Source organism: Colobus angolensis, unplaced genomic scaffold (genome assembly GCF_000951035.1).
Source record: "Colobus angolensis palliatus isolate OR3802 unplaced genomic scaffold, Cang.pa_1.0 Scaffold356, whole genome shotgun sequence".
In the NCBI taxonomy this organism is placed as follows: Eukaryota; Metazoa; Chordata; class Mammalia; order Primates; family Cercopithecidae; genus Colobus; species Colobus angolensis.
The window spans coordinates 2151218-2173560 of NW_012116888.1; the positions used below are offsets into that span (position 1 = coordinate 2151218).

Here is a 22343-nt window from a genome sequence, read left to right on the forward strand (position 1 = left end):
AAAAAAAAAAAAAAAATGGGCAAAAAGATCTGAACAGACACTCACCAAAAAAAACATATTCAGAGAGCAAACATGCATATGAAATGATGCTCAACATCATTTGTTATCAGGGAAATGCAAATTAAAGCAACAATGCAGTGCCACTACATACCTATTTGAATGGCTAAAATCTCAAACACTGACAATACCGTAACTGGCAAGGACCCAGAATGGCAAGCACTCTCTCATTAACTGCTGGTGAAAATACAAAATTATACAGCCACTGCAGAAGACAGTCTGTCAGTCTTTGACAAAGGTAAACACAGTCTTACCTCACAATCCGTCAATAGTGCTCCTAGTTATTTACCCAAATGATTTTAAAAACTTATGTTCACAAAAGACCAGCATACAAATGTGTATAGCAGCTTTATTCATAATCACCAAAAACTGGAAGCAACCAAGATATCCTTCCATGGATGAACGGACAAACTGTGGTACATCTATACAGTGGAATACTATTCAGCAATAAAAACAATGAGCTATCCAGTCATGAAAAAACATAGATGAACCTTTTTTTTTATTTTTTGAGATGGAGTCTTGCTCTGTCACCCAGGCTGGAGTGCAATGGCGTGATCTAGGCTCACTGCAACCTCCACCTTCCAGGTTCAAGTGCTTCTCCTGCCTCAGTCTCCTGAGTAGCTGGGATTACACATACCCGCCACCACGCCCAGCCAATTTTTGTATTTTTAGTAGAGACGGGGTTTCACCAGGTGGGCCAGGCTGGTCTCGAACTCCTGACCTTAGGTGATCCACCCATCTTGGCCTCCCAAAGTGCTGGGATTACAGGTGTGAGCCACCATGCCCAGCTGGGTGAATCTTAAATGTATATTACTAAGCGAAAGAGGCCAGTCTGAAAAGGCCACATGCTGTATGATGCTATTTATATGACATTCTCAAAAAGGCAAAACTATAGAGATGGTGAATAGATCGGGGTGGACGAAGGGGAGGGAGAAGGATTAAACAGGCAAAGCACAGGGTATTATTTGGGTGTGGTGAAGCTACTCTCTATGATACTTTAATGGGAGATAGACGAAACTACACGTTTGTCAAAACCCATAGAGCTTTACAGCACAGAGAGTAAAATCTAATGTATGTAATTTTAAAAAACATTTTAACATTGAGGGGCTCCCAGAATGGAATGTAGACTGTGATAAAAGAACATAACTGGATGACATATGTATGAAACAACCTCACTGAAGGGGTTAAGAAATAAAGGTGCTGAACTAAGTAACTCTGGAACCAAATATAGTAAGACTAAAGACAAAGTGAACTGTACATCAGCACTGTACTCTAGATGATAAAGTTGTTTGCATGGAATATGAGTTAAAAAGACAGAAACCGGCACACACGAATACTGGAACTGAATAATTAAGTACATAGATGGCAGATGGTGGCAACCATGTTTCTCACTGTTGGAGCAGGCTACAGACAAGCAAGGAGAAAGGCTAGAAGACCCTACTGTAAAGGGATCAGGGTTGAGACATGAGTGTGACTCATGTTTAGCTTAACATAGATACAAATATCTATTTGTGCTTTACACACAAATATCTCCTTGGTTTATCAACTGGAAGGGCCTAGCAGTAACAACATCCCAGCCATGAAGGAAACACCTAGCACCCAAATCTTGGTTTCTTAAAACATTCTTTAATAAAAGGAACCAGGGAAAGGGTTGATCCCAGGGCCTAGGACAGACAAAATACAAGATGAGCCTGGGGCATCTTGTATACAGCCACATGTATACGTGCACGTACACACATGTACAAAAACACACACACATTCACACGCAAGCACACACACAGTGATAGAAGAATGTCAAAGGGTAACAGAGCCAATTGAAGGAGCTTCCAAAAGCCAAAGCTGAAACAATTTGAGCAACAAAAGAAAGTAGTATTCGATTATAACTCAAAGTATAAATTAAATATCCATGAGTGCATACTTACTTAAAGAAGTAATTGGATAAACAAGTACATGAGGGAGAAAAGATAAATTTCCCATGCAAAAGAATTCCAAATAATTTCTGCAGATACTCCACCCTGGAGGAGGTGGAACAGAACTCCCCACATCTTAAGTGCGGGCTGATCGTATGAAAAGGGGGAAAAAGGGTAACTTTAGAGTAGAGAAACTTGACAAGTTCGACTTTGGACACCTTAAGTCAGCAACTGCTTGACCTGGGACAGGTGAAGAGATGGACAGGGCACCTGCTCAGCCCCAAAGGTCTCAGTGACGGTCCCTCTTAGTTTCAAAGGTGTCAAATTCTGAGCCACACCCAGAGAAGGGCTCTCCCTCTACCCAGGTGAGAGGCAGCTCTGGGTCCCACTGCATATGAGGGTCCAGCTCTTCTTTGGAGCCCAGGGCAGCCTGTCTGGGGCTGTCTCTTCAAGACTTCAAGATCTTCTGATCTGCTGGCACCTTCATCAATGAATAAAAACTAGCAGAAATAGGTTAAGAAAAGAGATAGAGAGAGAGAGAGAGAACGTATTTTGAACGGCTCCTCAAAAGAGATCTTATCCTTGTAAATCTTTCACTTATACCCCTTCAACATCCAGGAAAGAATGACATCAAACTGAGGAAGGGCAGGGCCTCCCCTGCCATGTGACCATGGAACCAGGACCTCTGAAAGCCCAGTTTTAGTGGATTGTGCTTCAGGTCAAAGTTGGGGTAGAACTTATGAGGTACGACAGCAGTTCTTGCCATAGAGTTTTCCATACAGATGCTTCATATTTGCTGGGACGTGAGATCCAAAGGTGGATCACACATGTTCTTCACTGGAAGGTCCAAACCACACTCTGAGTATCCAACAATAGCAGGAGGGAGGGAATATTCCCAACCGCAGTCTCCCTCCCTACACCTTCTCCCACCCTCATCTCCTGAGCTTTTTTGATTCGAGTTTTCCCAGAAGCTGTCACTTCACTGCCACATCCTGTCCTTCTGCAACCCAACTGGTGAATTTCCAAATCTGGGCCAACCCAACCATTCTAATTTCCTACCTCTGTCCCCAGGTACAAACCACATCTTCACATTGCCTGGCACTGCCACAAATACAAATAGAACAAGGTACGCCACTCAAGACCAGGGGCACAACAGTCTCCACAAGCCTTCTTCTTCTGGCCTCTCTTCTCCTCAGTCTATCACTCTCGGTGGCTGTGGAGATTGAGCCTCTTCTTCCTAAGTGTCCAGCCCCACCCCCACTCCCCCTCCTCAGAACTTGACCCTATCTCTGCATTCCTCAGAGAACAGAAGTCATCTGCTGGGGCACCCTCAGCTTTCTTGCACCTGCTTGAAAATTCCTCTGTATCTCCTCCTCTCTTCAGACTTTCTGTCCCTCCTGTCTGTGAGGAAAAAATACTTGCTTTGGTTTCAGGGTCATCCTCCACCTATGCTTAATGTCACACTCTATGTGCCACCTGTGACCTTCCCTTCAGTTAACTTCCTCTCTCTAGCAGCATCGGTCTCTTCCTCTCACTTCCTCTTTCCCGTCTGGGCTCAGACGTGCTCCTGTTGTTCCTCCTGCTAAAACACAAGTCCTCAACCCCACAGCACTCAAACTCCTGTCCCACATAACCTCCCTTGTTACAGCACCAGGCACAGGCTACGGTCTCACATGAACCTGGGTTCAGATCTCAGGTCTGCCTCTTACCGACTAGGGAATGTTGGGAAATAACCACGACCACACGGAAGTCTATGGAGGGGACCCTGCATGTCGGGCACAGTGCAAGGGACTTTACTTACAATGATGCCAAGCTGGCAGAATCCCATCAGCATCCTCAGGAGACAGGGATGCTGTGTTTAGTTCAGAGAACAAGCAGTTGGGCCCTGGAGAGGTTAAGTAATTTGTACAAGTTCACATAGCTAAATGGGGCAGAGGTGGAGCCAGGGGGAGCTGGCCTATGTCACACCCAAGCCCACATTCTATCCTCCACTATCTCCTGGATGCCTAATGCTCTTATCCTCAGCCCCTTCTCTAGAGAATATCATTGTTATTGGCTACCTTGTGAAGCTCCTATAAAAATTAAAGAAAATGATGTGCACAGAGCGCTTAGCATAATGTCCAGCACTCAATAAATGAGCATTGTTCAAAAAATGGGGAGGATTTCCACAGGATTACCAACCATGCATTCCGTCTTGAAATTTCCTCTCTTCACTTCCATGAAGCTATGATCTCCTAGTTGTCCTCCTGCCTCTCTGACCCACCTCTTGCATTCCCCATAATCCTCTTGGGCTCATCCTTTAAGTGTAGGTTTTGTCGAGAGTGCCTCATAGCTCCCTGTTCCTGCACAATGTCACCTTCTCCCCCAACTTCAGTCAGTGCCTCCGAGAGCCTCCAACCTGCCTGACACCGCAGCAAACCCATGCCTCCTTCCCTAAACCTGTTCCTCCTCTGCGTTCTCCAAATTTAACCAAGGTGCTCCTGAACCATGAGTAAATCTCATTGCTTCTTCCTTAGAAGCCTCCAGTAGCCCCCCATTGCCAACAGAATAAACTGCAGAATCTTTAGCAAGGCAACCAAATCCCTTCATTATCTGGTCCAAACCACCTTCCCAGCTGCTTCCAACTGCACCAATCTATTGGACAGTTGCTATTATGCTTCTCCTCCCCAAAGTCTCTCTCCCAGCTAAGAACCCACACATGCTCCAGCAATTCTTAGGGTGGCATCGTGTCAAAACCGTCGACTGTCCTGGAGATCATCTCCAGACTGGCTTCATTTGCCTGTGTGTCTTTTTTAAAATGAAGCCCAGAAATGGACAGCACCTTAGGTGCTGAATAGAACTATGCCCTCCAGTGTTCTGAAAATTACACTTCTCAGAATGCAGCCTGTCCTCTTTGTGCCTGCCCAACATGCCAATTCTAACTTCAGCTTCGCAGCCGAGTCAGCTTTGGCTGAACACGAGCTTCCCTGTGCTCCTAGGGTGCTGACATCAGCACAGAATCATTTCAGGTTTATGCTCTGCTTTTCCAATAGGACTGAAAACCGCTCAAGGGAAAGAATTTCTATGTTCCATCCTCCAACGCTTACATGTCTTTAGTCCAGCTGGAGTGAATAAACCAGAGGATTTGTAAGGTCATACATAAAATTGGGGTCATGTCACACTTAACCTAAATCTCCCCCATCCCCTGTCTTTTCTTAAATTCCACTTTAAAATGGAGCAAAGGCAATACACACACACACGTATATATATATATATATATATATATACTTGAGACAGAGTCTCATTCTGTCACCCAGGCTGGAGTGCAGTGGCATGATCTCAGCTCACTGCAACCTCCACCTCCCAGGTTCCAGTGATTCTCCTGCCTCAGCCTCCCGAGTAGCTGGGACTACAGGTGCATACCATACCACACACAGCAAATTTTTGTATTTTTAGCAGAGATGGGGTTTTGTCATGTTGACCAGCTGGTCTTGAACACCTGACCTCAGGTGATCCCCCTGCCTCAACCTCCCAAAGTGCTGGGATTACAGGCGTGACCCACTGCACCTGGCCAAGTCTACTTTTTGTAGTAAGCACTTCTAGTGATTTGACTCTCGGAATTATCCTGCAACATTGACAAACATATCCTCTAAATTAAGGAGGTATTTCATGGCAGTAAAAGGTATAATTTAGCTGATGGGATCATTCCTTTAAAAAAAAAGTCAGGAGCATGGATTGAAACAAAGCTTGGACGAGACGGCAAATAAAAGAAGGGAATGCGCCGCAGTGAGCCAGCCCTTAGCGCCTTACACCATGAGCTGTTTATTCAAGCATGAAAACTGGGACATCATTCTCACAACACTAATTAGACAAAGAAATGAGATATGCAAATATTTTTTAAAAGTTGATTCTTCAACACTCTTGCCAGATAAAAGTTAATAAAACACACACACACACACACACACACACACAACCCATTGGGCTGACTCTGGAGCTAATGCCCATCACCCTAACTACTTGACCTAGGATATCCCTGGAGAAAAATCAAGCATGAGATGCAGGCTGCCCCATGACCCTGGAGACAGTTCAAATCCTTGGAATCTCTCATGGGCCAGGTTGGCCCAAAGGTCAGAGGAGGCACAGTTACCCAAGCAAGAAGCCCAGAAGTTTCAAGAAATTGAAGATGCTGCACTTGGACGCTCCAATGTGATGTCCAGCATCCCTTCTCCAGTGCAGCCTCCAAATGAAGGGTCTTTCACAAGAAGGGTTCTGTGGGACCCTAAAGTCATTCCGTCATCCTCAAGTCATTCCTCAAGTCATCCAAGTGGGACACGAATGTGTACAACACTGCACTGCCCCATACGAGGTGATTGCCTTGCCAAGCTGCCTTCCCTCATGGAGCGTCTGTTTTCTTGACTGTGAAACTGGAAACCTGGTGGAGTTGCTGTGAGCACTTAATGAGAACATGCACATGGAACCTCAAGAGCCTGGCCCATGGGAGACCATCAGTATGTGGCAGCTCTCTTTCCTCCTGGACTGCGTTAGAACAAAGACGCTTGTGATGGCCTGGATGCAGGGCTGAATTTAGTTCACAGACAGCTACTGGAGGCCCCCTGTGTGCCTCGCACTGTGTGAAGTTCCTGCCCTTTCGTAGCCTACGGCTGGAATAAGCCAGGCACTAAGAGCAGTCCCAAAGGCAGGAAGCTTTCCCAGGGAAGCAACATCCATGCCCAGGCAACAGATGAGCAAGAAAGGAAGACAAGGACAGTCACAGGCAGAGGGGCCAATCTGTCCTGAGTCCAGAGGTGACCAGAGTGGCCTGTTTGAGGAGCTGCAACCGGGTCTGTATTGCCGGAGTATAAGATTCATTTCTCTTACCCAGATAGAATTCCCCTTAACCCAGTTCCTCTACACTTTAGGCCAGGGCTGCTCTCTGAAGCTTTAATCCTATTACACAGCTGTCCTTAGAGAACAGGAGACTATCCCCAGACCTGTTTATCATCCACCCAGAATAGCACTCCAGTCACACTGACAATGTCATCAGACCCAGGAGACTCAGCCGTGAGCAATCTGCAAGGGTGAGCCAAGGAGCAAGTAAGCACTGCAGGAAATAAAAACAAAACAGTCACTGCCCAGATACACGCCTGCATGAACTGAAAATATCCTGGGGTGGACAAGTCCAAAAGATCGCCATATACACATCAGAAACAGAAAATGCTTGTTTTTCGAAAGATTCAATTCATGATTCCAGGGCCATTAATACATTTAAACGCCACCAGATGACCCACACCCAATCTCCACAGGGCTATGATCTGGACTGACTTATTCTCCACCAAATAAGCCTTCCCTTTGCCCCTATATTTATTCATCTATCTCTGTATCCATCCACCCACTCATCCATTCATCCATCCGTTCATCCATCCATCCATCCATCCATCCATCCATCCATCCATCCATTTATTCATTCATCTATCCATCCATCCATTCATCCATCCACCCATCCATTCATCTACCCACCCATCTATCCATTCCTCCATCTATTCATCTACCCATCCATCCCTCCATCCATCCATTAATCCATCTATTCATCCATTCATCCATCTATACATGCATTTTTCCATCCACTCATCCACTCACCCACTCACCCATCATCCATCCATCCATTCACTGAGTGCTTACTAAGTACCAGCCCTGTTCATCCAGAGGTGACCAAGAAGACACAAGTTCTGTCCTCTTGAAGTTGACATTCCCAGTGACCAGCCTTGGAGGTCAGGCACCACAAGCAAGACTTTCTTACCCCTGAGTTTGCTGAGCGGCAAATAAATATAGTTCCACAGAAGCCCTTAGGCACCCCACTCAGGGCCAACCTTACAAGCAGAGAATGCCTGCTCCTCAGTTTACCTCCTTCTGCTTCAGCCTCTCCAAACTCAGATCGAGCCTGACCCAGAGGGAAGTCCCTATGATGCAGGCAAGATTCTCTCCACTGCAAACCATGTAATAATCTGGAAAAGCCACATATCTTCACAGAAGCAGGGGACTGTGCTTCTTATTGTGGACATGGCAGCACATACACTTTAAATGTGAAAAACATCCCCTCCTTCTAAGGTCCCTGTATTGAACTTTTCAAGGCACCTCTCTTGGATTTTACACAAATGGAGAAATAAACCAAAGAGCATCAGATAGAGGCCAAATTAATAAAACACAAATTAATAAAGGAGAATATGAAATAGATTTCATACAATAGACAAAATGATCAAGAAGCTTGAAGATATTACAACTACAGTGATTGATACAGTTTGGCTGTGTTTCCACCCAAATCTCATCTTGAATTATAGTTCCCATAATTTCCTCGTGTCGTGGGAGGGACCCATTGGGAGGTAATTGGCTTATGGGGGCAGTTACCCTCATGTTGCTGTTCTCATGATACTGAGTGAGTTCTCTCAAGATCTGATGGTTTTATAAGGGGCTTTTACCCCTTTTGCTCAGTACTTCTCCTTGCTGCCGCCATGTGTGAAGGACATGTCTGCTCCCCCTTCCACCACGATTGTAAGTTTTCTGAGGCCTCCCCAGCCCTGCAGAACTGTGAGTCAATTAAACCTTTCCTTTACAAATCACCAAGTCTCCAGTATGTCTTTATTAGCAGCATGAGAACCGACTAATACAGTGATGAAGGCATATGTTTCTTCCCCTGACAAGAAAAAACAAAGGCAATTAGAAATTCCAGGACAAACTAAAAACCTTAAAAAGTTACAATTACCAAAATATCAAGCAAACAAAAACACGATATGATTCTGAGTAATTTATAGAGTATAAGAAAAGTGATTCCATTTGTTCTTGATGCTAGAAATATTGTTCTTCAAATTGTAAAGATATTTTGACATTAGACTTATAGAGAAGAAACATGATTCTCATATATTATGTGGTTCTACAGTGAACAATACTTCATAGCCCTGGCCTTAATAACACACAAACTTTGTAACAATAATACAGAAATGTATAACCCACAAATATTCTACTAAGCATTATTTTGCTTCTCTTCTTAGAGCCTGTAAGGGTTTTGTGGTAACAAATTTCAATGGCCCAGTTCACTTTTTAAAATGTATCTAAGGAATTGTGAACGTTTTTTGGCTTACTAAACTTCATTATGGTAGGCAAAGGTATTCAAAATCACTCCGTTAAACTAAGCTAAAAAAAAATCCATTGGACACACTTAATAAGTGTTCATTCTAAACGACCCTTTTCCTCATAAACAGTCATCAATGAAAAGGCTGGATCAACTCATTTCCCTTCTCACTCCTGCTCCTAGCGCACAGTGCTCAGAACCAGAGTGACATACAGACGTGAGGCAAAGTCAGCAGTGCCACTAAAAATTAAACCAGGCCTCAGGTCACAGTGGGGAAGGAGGCCTGGATTCTGGCCCAGCCACTAACCATTTAACATCTACCAAATCCCAGTCTGAGTGAAATGTCCACATTTTTAATGTGGACAACAAATTTTTTAAAACTTTGGTTTGGTTTGGTTAACCAAGGCAAATCCAACCATGCACAAAGTGTCCCAGGAATGCCAGTGAGCAGGGTTTATCCCAAGAACATCCGTCTTGAAGACTACAGAGCCACTCCAGCATTGGGAAAGGGCTGGACCCCAGTGCTGGAATACCAGAGTGTGAGGCCCAGAAAGCTGGGGGCAAACTGTTACATCTCCCTACATCTCAGGTTTCTCATCTGGAAAATGGGAATCGGGACAGCACTCAACTCACATGAACAATTATATGTGAGGTGCTCAGAAAATTGTCCCTGAACAGGAAGCACTCGATACAAGTGAGTTACTATTTGACTGTGGCTTGAGCTGTTGTTGCCTTTCTCTATGGGAATCCACTACAGGATGGAACAAAGGAATGAGGCAATGCGATGGGGAGTGAGGGAAAAGGACGGTGACCTGTACAAGCACCTATGCTACATGGACTATCAAGTTTCGGGTGGAAAAGCTCCTAAAGACAGCAGGCCAGTTGTCAATCATCCATATCTGACCTTCCAGGTGGCACAGGCCATGCTTTTCCCCAGGGGTGGCCGAAAGGACTTCCATGGAGTGAAGCCTGTGAAGCGCCTCACGGCTGCAGCCTGGGCATCGTTCTACCAGCAGTAGGTGAGCTGGCTGCTGGCACCACGGCAGGCAAGCCTCCCCCAAGCAGAACCCAGGCTGGGAGCACTGGGAAGCAGTCTACAATTACGGCAGCATCGCACCGCCCCTCACAGCTGCCACTGCCACAACCCAAGGTCTGAGGAGGCTGGGGTTCCTACAATGCCTGTGTAGCCACTGATGACTTACTTAAAGGGAGTTCTGTTCCTTGAAATGTCACAGCCACAAACATCTAACATTCATGGGCCACACCAAATGGGGAGAGATGCTCGAGGACTTTCCTCTCCTGCAGCAGAGAAAACCTCCTGACCGCATCAAGAGCCTTCTGGCTGCCCATCTGAGAATGTGACCCAGATGCTCTACTCAATGGGGAAGGGCTGGATGCCAGCTCCTAGGTCTTTGTGCCAGAGACCCAGAGGACTCATTTGAAAAAGCTTCTATAAAGGATACGTACTGGATCCTGACCATAAAAACCCCACAATTGTCTCTGTAGGGCATGTTACTCTCAGTACCTGCTGCCACACGTCCCCTCCTGCCAGGGTAACCACGGAGGCTCCACACAGCACTGTAGTGTTTCAGTTACCTGGATGCACCATGAGTCCCTGGAGGGCACACACCTGCTCCAGGTCATCTCTGTCACCTCCTAGCATGATCCACAGTGCTGAGAGGAAGGCGTACAACACGTCTTCACGGAATTGAAGCAAATTCAAAATGGAAATTCTTTCAAATATCCATTTCAGATACACATATCCTGTGCTGCTTACTATCACTGGCTGCACTTTCTCTAGCTCTTTGGTCTTTGAGGAAAAAGGGCAGTAGATGTATCTTTTAAGGAGAAATGTTTGTGAATGGAGCTCGAGGCCATTATCCTCAGCAGACTAACACAGCAGCAGCAGAAAATCAAATACCGCATGTTCTCACCTAGAGTGGGAGCTAAATGGTGAGAACTTATGAACACAAAGAAGGAAACAACAGACACTGGGGTCTACTTGAAGGAGGAGTGGGGAGGAGGGAGAGGAGCAGAAAAGATAACTACTGGGTACTGGGCTTAATACCTGGGTGATGAAATAATCTGTACAACAAACCACCATAACATGCGTTTACCTATGTAACAAACCTTCTCGTGTACCCCCCAACCTAAAATAAAAGGTTACAAAACAGACAACTATTTAAATTTCGGTTGTTAAATATGTAAACAACTTTTATAGAAAACCAAAAAACATTATTTAACCATTTTATACCCACCCAAAATGCTGCAAACATATGTTTTTAAAGACGTTTATGAGACAAATTATATCCTGAAGAGTCGTCAAAATAACTGTATCCTATGTACAATCTTGGTCTTCAGCCCGACAATTACTCAGCTCATGCATCCTTCTTCTTATGTTGACACTTTTTAAAAATCAACACTGATGCCTGATGAGAAGCTAAACAAACTCATGACTAGAGCAAAAGCCTCCCCACTTCTTACATATAAAAGTAAATAAACGCAAAGAAAATAGAACCTGCAGGTCATTATTGGTATTTGCTGCCCTCTGCTGGTCAAGTCCAGGAAGTTTCCACATCAGGGAACAATCTGTATTTCACAGATGGCCTGAGGATCACCCAGGCTAAAGCCTTCATCCCACAGGACTTCCCTGGCAACCAAGCAGGTCCTGCTTCTCTCCTCCCCGCGAGTGTGTGTGTGTGTGTGTGTGTGTGTGTGTGTGTGTGTGTGTGTCTGTGTGTGTGTCTGTGTGTGTGTCTGTGTCTGTGTGTGTGTGTGTGTTTATGTGTGTGCGCAAAACAAACAAAAAGGATAACATCAGCCTGAGCAGAATAGGATGAGCAATGTGACCCCGCCTCCTCCAAGCACACACAAGGTACCGAAAAGGCATAAAACTGTAGCGAATGAGCTGTGCTTTCAACTCCCCAACACCATGTTCCATCTGAGCAGATAAGTGAGGCTGGCCACATCACAAAAGTGTCAACAGAATGAGCCTCAGTCAGCTCTGCCTTATTAATATCAGGGAAACACACTCTTGTGAGCACCACACATGTTGAGGACATTAGAGAGGCACAGCCCCCCCTTCCATCGCCCTCTGCTATGCTACACTGTCCGCAGAGGCAGAGGTCCCACTGTGCTCAACATCAGAGGGCTTCCGTTCCCACCAACCCCATTCAACTCAGTCCCCACACTGAGCCCCCCGTGCAAGACCTTACGGAGATACTCCTCACTCTGCCCTTTGCTGCTGAAGGAAGGGCAGGCTCTGAGGATGGTGAATGCCTCTGTCCTTTCTTTGCACACCCCTGCCTGGGGAGTTTCTGTGAAGTGTGGTGTCCATCAGGCAGGCGAATGATTTTCTCTAGGACATTCCATAACTCCCTGATATGCTTCAGCTGTGTTCCCACCCGAATCTCACCTTGAATCTTAGTTCCCACAATCCACACATGTCATGGGAGGGACCTGGTGGGAGCTAACTGAACCAGGGGGGCAGTTTCCCCCATCTTGCTCTTGTGATGGTGGGTGAGTCACATGAAATCTGATGGTTTTATAAGGGGGCTTTTCCCTCTTTTGCTCAGCACTTCTCCTTGCTGCTGCCATGTGGAGAAGGACGTGTTTGCTTCGCCTTCTGCCATGACTGTAAGTTTCCTAAGGCCTCCCCAGCCATGCTGAACTTTGAGTCAATCAAACATCTTTTCTTTATAAATTAACCAGTGTCAGGTATGTCTTTATTAGCAGTGTGAGAATGGACTAATACACTCTGCCTCAACTACTAAATTATACATGAGCTGATCACTCTTGTGCTCGGAGTCTTTGTAGTGGGATGGGTAGGATGAATGGATTATTGGATGGAAAAATGATGATGGATGGATGGATGGATGGATGATGGACGGGTAGATGATGGATGGAGGAACAGATGACGAATGATGCATGGATGATGAATGATGGATGGATGAATAGATGATGGATGAGTGATGAATAGATGATGGACGGGTGGATGGATGGGTGGTGGGTGAATGGGTGAGTGGGTGGAGAGGTGGATGGACACAGACGGACAGGTGGATGAACAGGTGGGTGGATGAACAGACAATAGATGGAAGGATGGTTAGAAGAGTAAAATTATTTCCATGACATGTAGGGCTCTACTAGGCCTTGCAGAGACTAAATAAGAAAACAATCCCTGCCCACTAAAGGTTGTGTTAGTAATGATACAAAATGAGATCAACCTATGACAAGAACAGATGAACACAAAGTGATTCCAGAAGAAAATAAAAGTAGGTGATCCCCAAGCAAAAAGAAAACAGACAAAAGCCTGATCGTGTTATAGCAATAGCCACAAACATTGAGATGATTGATGTGAGGAGGTGGAGTAACCTTGTGCTCAGGAGGAAGTGTCATGGCACCTGGTTTGTGGCCATTAGGACAGATAGAATGTCACACTCTGACACCTGCTAATCTGCCCCAGCCCCAGCCAGTAGCTGAAGCACACAGGCAGAGTGGTGGAGAGCCGGATGACCAAGAGCCAGACACCCCGGTGAGGACATTGACAACAGGACCTCTCTGGAGCTGTGTCAGAGCTTGGGTGATGGGGCAATCCCAAGCAAGACCCCACAGCAGTGGCAGCATGCAGCCTGCTGTGCTCATCTAACAGCACAGGCCCACAGAGCCACACCACCACTCCCTGCGCAGTGAGAAGGGTCCACGCTGGCCACTGACCAACCCCTGCTGGCTCTCAAGGGGATTCAGATGCCCTCAACCTCCTCTTCATTGCTCAAATCTTCCATGAACCCTTGCAGTCAGAAGGTCACAAAAGGGTTACTCAAGGATGCAATATCCCATTTCAAACCCCCATCAACAGGAGGGAGAAACTCCCCCGTGCCTTGCTGAGACTCTTCACTTACACCCAACAATGCACACTGTAGGAAAAGATTGTGTCTATCGCCGGTTCTGAGAATCCCCTGAAGCCAGCGTCTTCCCTTTGCTCTCCCTGAAGCTCCTGGGGCTGGGAAAAGCTACCCCTATCTCACATGCAGCACCTGTACAACTTGGAGATGGTTGTTCAGGTTCCGAGGACTGGCTGAGTTGTCTGTCGCCCAGCACCCATGTGCCTGAAAAGACAGCCCAGAATGCTGGCTGCACTCAGCATGCAGTCCCGCAGCTCAGCCGCTGCCTGTGACTCTGCAGCCCCAGCCCTGGGCACACTCCCAGACCACCAGGGCCACACTGCCAAGTGTAGGTGAGCACGACCCCAGTGCCTGATTACAGCACAATGCACGAGTGCGTACACGTGAAGCACATACTATGGGGAGCAGTGTCTGGGGCAGAGAGGAAGAAAGAAATAAGATTCCTGATTCTGGACAGAAGGGTCACGTGCAGTTAGGTCAAAGAGGCAGCAACATCCTCCTCCCCACTCAACGTGGACCCGGAAGTGGGGGTTGGATTGTGGAAGCACAAGAACCAACAGGCACTGAGGGCTTCCCTCTGCTAAGAGCTATGCCAGGGGCTTTGGATGTGAATCCTGATTCGGACCTCATTCACTCTTTCCACTCCTGTTTGCTGTGTGTCTACTATGTGCCCAGTCCTGTGTGTGAAGCTGGGCATAGAGCAGCGGATGAGGCTGGCAGGGCCCCGGCTGCGTGGAGCTTTTAGGCTAGTGAAGGAGACCCAGCCCATCTATTGCACATGAGTTGTTACACTCATGAGTTGTAATACATGCTGCAAGTGGGGAGTCCAGTGCCTTGGGAACAGGTGACAAAGGAACCACACACAGGCTGAGGCCTTTCCAAAGTGGGGACAGTCATACAAGCTCTGAAATGTACATGAAAATTACCCATGCAAAAGGAGGGCATCTCCAGCAGGACAGCAGCATGCATGAGCCCCCTCCCGCAGAGGCACGGGGGAGAGACGGAAATGAGGCCAGAGTGACAGAGGCCAATGGAGAGAGGGGGTACAGTGAGGGGTCATGAAGGATCTTGGATACAGGAACAGAACTTGGGCCTTGATCCTGGGGACCCAGAGGGTGACAAGTGGGCTGAGACAGTGCTGATATTTCACAACCACATCCATGTGTTCTGTGCAGGGGTCTCAAGGAGCAGAGCCCACAGCAGCAGTGTCACCCGGGAACCCAGAAACGCAGATTCTCCACCCCACCCCAGAGCTGCGGAATCACACATCCTTGGGGTGGGAACCAGCTACCGTGCAGCACCAAATTTACAAGAGGAGCTTGTCTTGGCTAAAATATTTACCTCCGTGCAAAATCCAGAGAAGTGGGCCAGACCTCATTTACACTGCTCACTCTCTCAGGTGCCCCAGCTTCCTCCTCCTTCTGAAAAGGCTCCCCAGCATCCCGGCACAGGCTGCGGAGGTCTCCCAAGCCCCCGCTCCCTCCCCTCCCAAACACATTCGCTTCCTTTTCCTCGTGTTCTTGGTAATCATTGAATTTGCCCTGGCATTTCTGACACAAATTAGATGATGGTTAATACGGCAAGGCTTTAAGAGAAAACCTGAAAGTTCTGAGGAATGCCATGGAAATGAAAGAGAACCATGAAAAAATGTGACATTTGGGCAAAGTTCAAAACGACCAGGCACGCTCAGCCTTGAGTGAATGTCACTGTGGGGAGCTGCGGTGACAGTTTTCTAACACACAAGGAACACACGTAGGAGAAACGGATCCATTTTTCCACTCATCAGCAAGAGCAGAAGAAGAAGGATCATCTTAGGTTTCAGCCGGGAAAACATATGTCATGTGTTTGAGCCATAGGAGAGGAGGAGCTGCCAAGAGGGCCGGTGAGATCATCCTCGCCAGAGACGCTGGAGATGAGATCACAGCGGCCCGGGTTGCTGGCCGGCAGGGTGCCTGGACCACACGGGGTCTGAGCCTTGCTCGGCTCTGTGCAGGGTCTTCCCACTGCCTGACAATCCCATCACCTGGCAAGGTCTGGATGGGCAGGGCAGATACTAATTCCGGGTTACTATGGTTTGCTTCAGACACCTGGGAATTCAAAGGACGCTATGCATTTCTGCAAAACACTGCACATTGCCTTGTTACTTGGAGGCCAAGATACCAGGTATTTGTTTCATGGGAATGCCCATGTATTCCTTTCCTTTAGCCTACTCCTGTCCTCCCAGTAATAGCAGCAGCAGCAGCAGCAGCAACAACAACATCAACAACAACCATCACACAAATAGCAGCCGCGAGCTATGGAGCATTGCACTGGGCCAGCGCTGCACACACACCCTTCATTCACGCCTCACCACCATCCTAAGACCCATTTCACAGATGAAGAAACTGAGCCCTAGGGAGTGCTATGGCTTGTTCACAGCCCCACTGCTGGTCATGGGCAGGATGAGACTTGAGCCCAGGGCTTTCCGGCCCGTGATCATGATCACGTCTCTGTGTTGCCAGGAATGAAGTCTACACATCAGACAACCAATAAGGGAACTGATGTGGCCCCCAAGACCCTCCTGGGCCTGGCAGGGGCTGGCCCATGATAATATCCAGTAGAAAGGAGAACATGAACCTTTTAGGAATCACTCACTCTGGCTCCTCTCCCTGAGACACCACCCCCACCGTGCTCTAGATCTGGTGATACTGAAAACCAAAGCCCTCCTGGAAGACTCCCACCTCCGCCTGCTCTGGTCTGTACCACCCCACGCCCTGTCCCACACAACCCCACTGTGGATCTCAATGAGCCTGCAGGGCTGCTGGCGGCATGGACGTCCTTCACACATCATCACCCCATCAAAACCAACAAGAGCGGGGTTTCCCAGCAGCCTGCCTGGCCACTGTCCACCGTGAGTTTTTTCATATGCACCCAGCACTCTCCTCAGAGGGCCCCTGAGTCAGGGCGGTCTGCAGGCTACTGCAGTTAGAGGGGATATTGTGCAGAGACTGCTATCACGGCTTCAGCTAACCCTGCATCTGATGTTTAACCAACCTTCCCTTCCACGTAATCCTAGGCTCGTCTGGCTTTTCTATTTTTGCCTCTCTCTGGAGTCCTGAGGATGGCTGAAATGGCTTCTATTGCAGACCTGAGGAACCAGTTTTCCTCGGCACTCTGTTGCTGTCTGTGCTGACGCCTTTACAAGGCCCCATTCAACATCAGACGGTTCAGCCAAGGGTCCCGAGCCCCTCCTGACATGGGACTTCAGACCTGAACACCCACCCGGCCCCACTGAAAGAACCACCACAAAACAAGTACAGGAACTGGGGTGCACGGGCAGGCGTGAGGCCAGGCTGAGTACGCATGTTGATGGCCACAGCTGTGCCCCTCACAGGAAGCACCACAAGGGGAAGCCTGGGTCAGGGCAGGCCATCTGTGAAGCGTGGCCGACACCGAAGCAAGTAAAGAAGGGCTTTCCTGCTATTCAGATGACTCCGGGCTGATGTCAGGCCTGGAGTCAAGTGAATGAAATTTATTCCTTCTTGATGGAAAAGTTGGACCCGAGCCCCAGATGTATATTCCTGGGGAGACTTAATTTTTCTTCCAGCTTCATCAAGCTCAGTGGAGCTTAAAGCAGGCTTTTCCTTCATGCAAAGAGACAGAGAAGGCCCAGAGAACAAAGTAGTCTGAGGCCCTGGGGAGGAGAAGGAGGTCCTTCCAGAGCTTTGCTCTCCAGGCTCCTCTGTCCAAACCAATATACGGGAGAGTCAGGGCAGGGAGGCAGAGATGGCTCCTGGAGGTCTGGCCTCATGGCCTCCAGACTGTGATGGGAGAACGTGACACCCTCTACAGACACATGAGGATCAACACTCCCGGGTGAATTCAGCCAAGACACACCGACCTTTGCACACATGGGCCAACCCTTAGCTGCTTTTCCAGCAGATGTGTTTGCTCTGAACATCCCGTTCTCCCTGGTCATCTCTCCTGGCTCTATTACCACAATGCCTGTGCTCCACCCCCAGGGTGAGCAGCACACATCTGGGATGTAGATGGGCGGGATTCCCTCTGAAGAAGGGTGTAGAAATGTTCCCTGTGGATGGCCACCTGGCACTCCCCAGCATCTAACTGGGAACCCTGGCCATATTATACCAACTGTAGCTGGAGAAGCTCAGCTCCTGAAATTGTTACTCATTCCTGAGCCGCGAGAGAATTCACAGTAGATAAATTAAAATCAGAGTCAACTACCTTCATGGCACCCATAGCTTGGAAGGCCACAGCTAATCTCGAAGGGGTCAGTGCTGCCAGCATGGCATTGAATCTTGCGCTCTTGTTCCTAACAGGGGAATGGTACTGTCCATCTGGAGCCATGGAACCAAACCTGTGGAAAAGAGAGGGGGTGGTTCACAAAAAAGCAGGACATAGCACCACCAGAAATGAAGTCAGGTGGCTCCCATGTGCACACGCAGGGAAGCACTCGGATTTCCCCATCGTAGAACTTCCCCCTTGAGACAGAGAGCAGATAAGGGCAGGGGGAGTCCCACTCCAAGAGATGCTGAGAAAGGCTTGACTCAAGGGAGGTAGTGGTTTCCTGAGACATTAAACCAGCACCGGAGCCTGACTGTGCAGACCGCGCACTGACCCACTTTTTAAAAACTGAGATGTAATTCACATACCATAAAATTTATCCCTTCAAAGTGTACAATTCGGTGGATTTGAATACAGCCATGAAATTGTACAACCATCACCATGATCCTATTCCAAATCATCTCACCACACCAAAAAGAAACCCAGACCCCACCCCACTAGCAGTCCCTCCCTCCAGCCCCTGGTAACCATTCACCTACTTTCTCTCTCTGTGGTGCCTTTCTGGGAAAAAATTCACATAGATGGAATCATATCATATGTGGTCTTTATGTCTGGCTTCTCTCACTTGCATGTTTTCAGGGTTCATCTGTGTTGTAGCATGTCGGTACTTCATTTCTTTTCATGGTTGTATAGTATTCCATTGTATGGATATACCACATTTTATTTCCTATTTCCTCAGTTGACGGATATTTGGATTATTTTCCCGTTTTTGCTATTGTGAATAATTATGCTACCGACATTTGTGTATAATTTCTGGTGTGGATATATGTTTGCAATTCCCTTGTGGACAATGTTTTCACACATACCTAGGAGTAGAATCGCTGGGTCATAAAATGATAACTTTACAGTTTTGAGGAATGACCAAACTGTTTTTCTAGTTGGTGCCACCATTTTGCAGCCCTACCAGCAATGTATAACAAACAGTCCTAATTTCTCTACATCCTCCCCAATACTTGTTATTGTCTGTCCCTTTAATAAGAGACATCAGCTGGGCATGGTGGCTTGTGCCTGTAATCCTAGCACTTTGGGAGGCTGAGGTGGGCGGATCATCTGAGGTCAGGAGTTCAAGACCAGCCTGGCCAACATGGCAAAACCCCATCTCTACTAAAAACACAAAAATGAGCCAGGCATGGTGGCGCATGCCTGTAATCCCAGGTACTCAGGAGGTTGAGGCAAAAGAATCACTTGCACCTGGGAGGCAGAGGTTGCAGACTGCCGAGATTACACCACTGCACTCCAGCCTGGGCGACAGAGCAAGACTCCATCTCAAGAAAGAAAGAAAAAAAAAAAAAGACACCCTAGTAGGTGCAGAGTGGTATTCACAGTGGTTTTGATTCGTATCTTCCTAATGACAGTGATGCTCTTCCTAATGAGCATCTTTTCATATGCTCAGCAGCCATTGGTAAATCTTTAGCGAAATGTCTATTCAGATTTTTGCTCATTTTATAATTGGGTTGTCTTTTTATTCTTGAGCTGTAATAGTTCTTTCTATATTCTGGACACTTTCTATATTCTGGATACTATACCCTTGTGATATTAATATATATGATTTACAAATATTTTCTCCCACTCTGTAGGTTTTCACTTTATTCTTAGTGTTCTTTGATGCAAAAAAAGTGTTTGATGAAGTCTAATTTATCTATTTTTTCTTTGGTTAGTTGTGCTTTTGGTGCCGAGTCTAATAGATTGCTTAAACCCAGGTCACAAAAATTCACACCTGTGTTTTCTTCTAAGCATTGTGTAGTTTTAGCTCTTACATTTAGGTCTGTGATCCATTTTGAGTTGATTTTTGTATATGGTAGGAAGTAAAGGTCCAACTTCATGCTTTTGCACGTGGCTACCTAGTTTGTCCCAGCACCATTCGTCAAAAAGACTATTCTTTCCCCATTGAATTGTCTTGGCTCTGCAGTGGAATATTAATTGACTGTAACTGTAAGGATTTATTTCTAGACTCTTCATTCTGTTCCATTGTACATATATCTATCCTTATGCAAATATCACACTGCCTTGATTACTTTATAGTAAGTTTTCAAATCACCAGGTGTGAGTCCTCCTACTTTGTTCTTCTTTATCAAGATTGTTTTAGCTATTCTGAGTTTTTCGCATTTCCATATGAATGCTGGTGGTCCTGAAGGGGCCTGGGGGACTTCAGCACCCACCAGGATAACTGTGAAGATGCTTTTATTGTTTCCATTCTATTTCCTATCAGTTCACAGGAGGAAAATGGTAAGCAGAATCTGGTCCATTTTAAGATTTTTTCTTTTTCTTGTTGCTTTATTTCGTGAATTGACATATACTAACTGTATATATTGATGGAATACAGTGTGATGTTTTGATACATGTATATATTGTATAATAATAAAATCAGGGTAATTGGCATATTCATCCTCTGAAGCATTTATCAATTTTTTGGAATGAGGACATTCAAAACTTGTAACTATTTTGAAATATACAACACATTATTGTTAACAATATCACCCTGTGCAATATCACACCAGAACTTATTTCTTCAATCCAACTCGAACAGTATCCATTGACCAACTTCTCCCCATCCCCTCCTCCTCCCTACCTTTCCCAGCCCCTGGTAACCACTATTCTATCCTCTACTTCCTTATCCCTCCATTTGTTTAACTTTTATTTTAAGTTCAGGGGTACAAATACTGGTTTGTTACATAGGTAAACTTGTGTCATGGGGGTTTGTTGGACCAATCATTTTTAAGTTTTTTTCCCATACAATTTTCTTAAGCTGTTGGCATCCACTAAATGTATCTGCTGGCAACAAAAAGGAGCAAAGCATGCAAGGGAAATCCATGGGGAGTCAGGAAGACAGCTGGTTGTGTGCACTCTGATTGCTGGCTTCGTCACAGATTTAACATGACTATGGCTCAATATTTTTATTGGATGCATGAAACGCTGCTGAGAAAATTAAAAGTACTTGGTGTTTCTCAGCTTCTGTGAAAAGCATCATTAACCCCTAGAGCTCCACCCCCAGAACACACCTGGAAGCTGAAAGATGGTGCCTTATCCCCTGCCATTCACAAAGGAAGCAATAGCACCCATCTGTTTATAATGGGGGGAGTGGAGGAAAAAACCTAAATGTCCAACAATAAGAAATTGATTATATAACTTATAAACCATTTATTTAACAGTCTATTATAATGATATTAAAGATGATAATGCACGTGTGTGCTTAGCATTACATAAAAACATTTGCTATATAATGTTAAATGGAAAGTACAGGTTATTTTAAACACAAAATCTAGAAGTGGATCTCTTTTAGTAAAAATCTGACACCTTTCTCTCTTTAGACATATGGGCATAGAGAAAAGTTTGGAAAGACGTATATTTGAAGTGTAATGGTCATCACGTCTGGACAACAGCATGTTGAATAATTTTACATTTTTTTTTTCTATCTCCAGATGTATCTTTTCCAATTAGTTGTCAACAAACCTGTAGGGGTAGTTAGGGGAAGACTGCCCAGACACACAGCCCATGAGACCCAAGAACCAAGCCAACTTTGGAGAGCAGTGAGGTCATCTGCACCATTGACCTGAGTAAAGGAGAAACTACTCACTTATCCAGCAGGTTCTCCCTGGGTATCCGAACCTTGTCAAATATTAAAATCCCATTGTCCACACCATGAAGACCTGGCAAGAATGGAAAGGGGGAATGGATGCAGCATCAGAAGTATTTTCCCTGCTACTTCCCAGGCCTGTTGCCACTAAAATACAAAGCCCCTTATTTTACTTCCAGAATTGTTGGTGCTTTTTCCTTTGGGATGGACATGGGGATGCTGTCTGTTGTTTCCTTGATGAGCTGTACCTGTTTCTTCCACCAGCCTGGTCCCTTCCTCCCTAGCGAGAATGGAGGAGAAGGGGTTTTCCTTCTGTGCAGCCTGCATGCTTTGGGCATGCAGTGGATGCACACCTACCTCCTGAGCAGTGACTGTGATTAAGAAAGGGAGAGTTCTAAGCAACTGCAAGAATGGGAAGCTGAAGCCAGAGGCAGGGCTTGCTCTCCCCAGAAAAG

General features: G+C 46.4%; 1 protein-coding gene across 1 annotated transcript in view; it reads right to left on the bottom strand.

Annotated features, from left to right (window-relative positions):
* Window positions 1–22343, bottom strand: part of ACOXL (acyl-CoA oxidase-like) — a 341854-nt gene that overhangs the window by 316929 nt on the left and 2582 nt on the right. Inside the window, 2 exon segments of the mRNA XM_011953095.1 lie at window positions 18195–18327; window positions 21889–21961. Of these exon segments, the coding sequence (XP_011808485.1) occupies window positions 18195–18327; window positions 21889–21961 (206 nt within the window).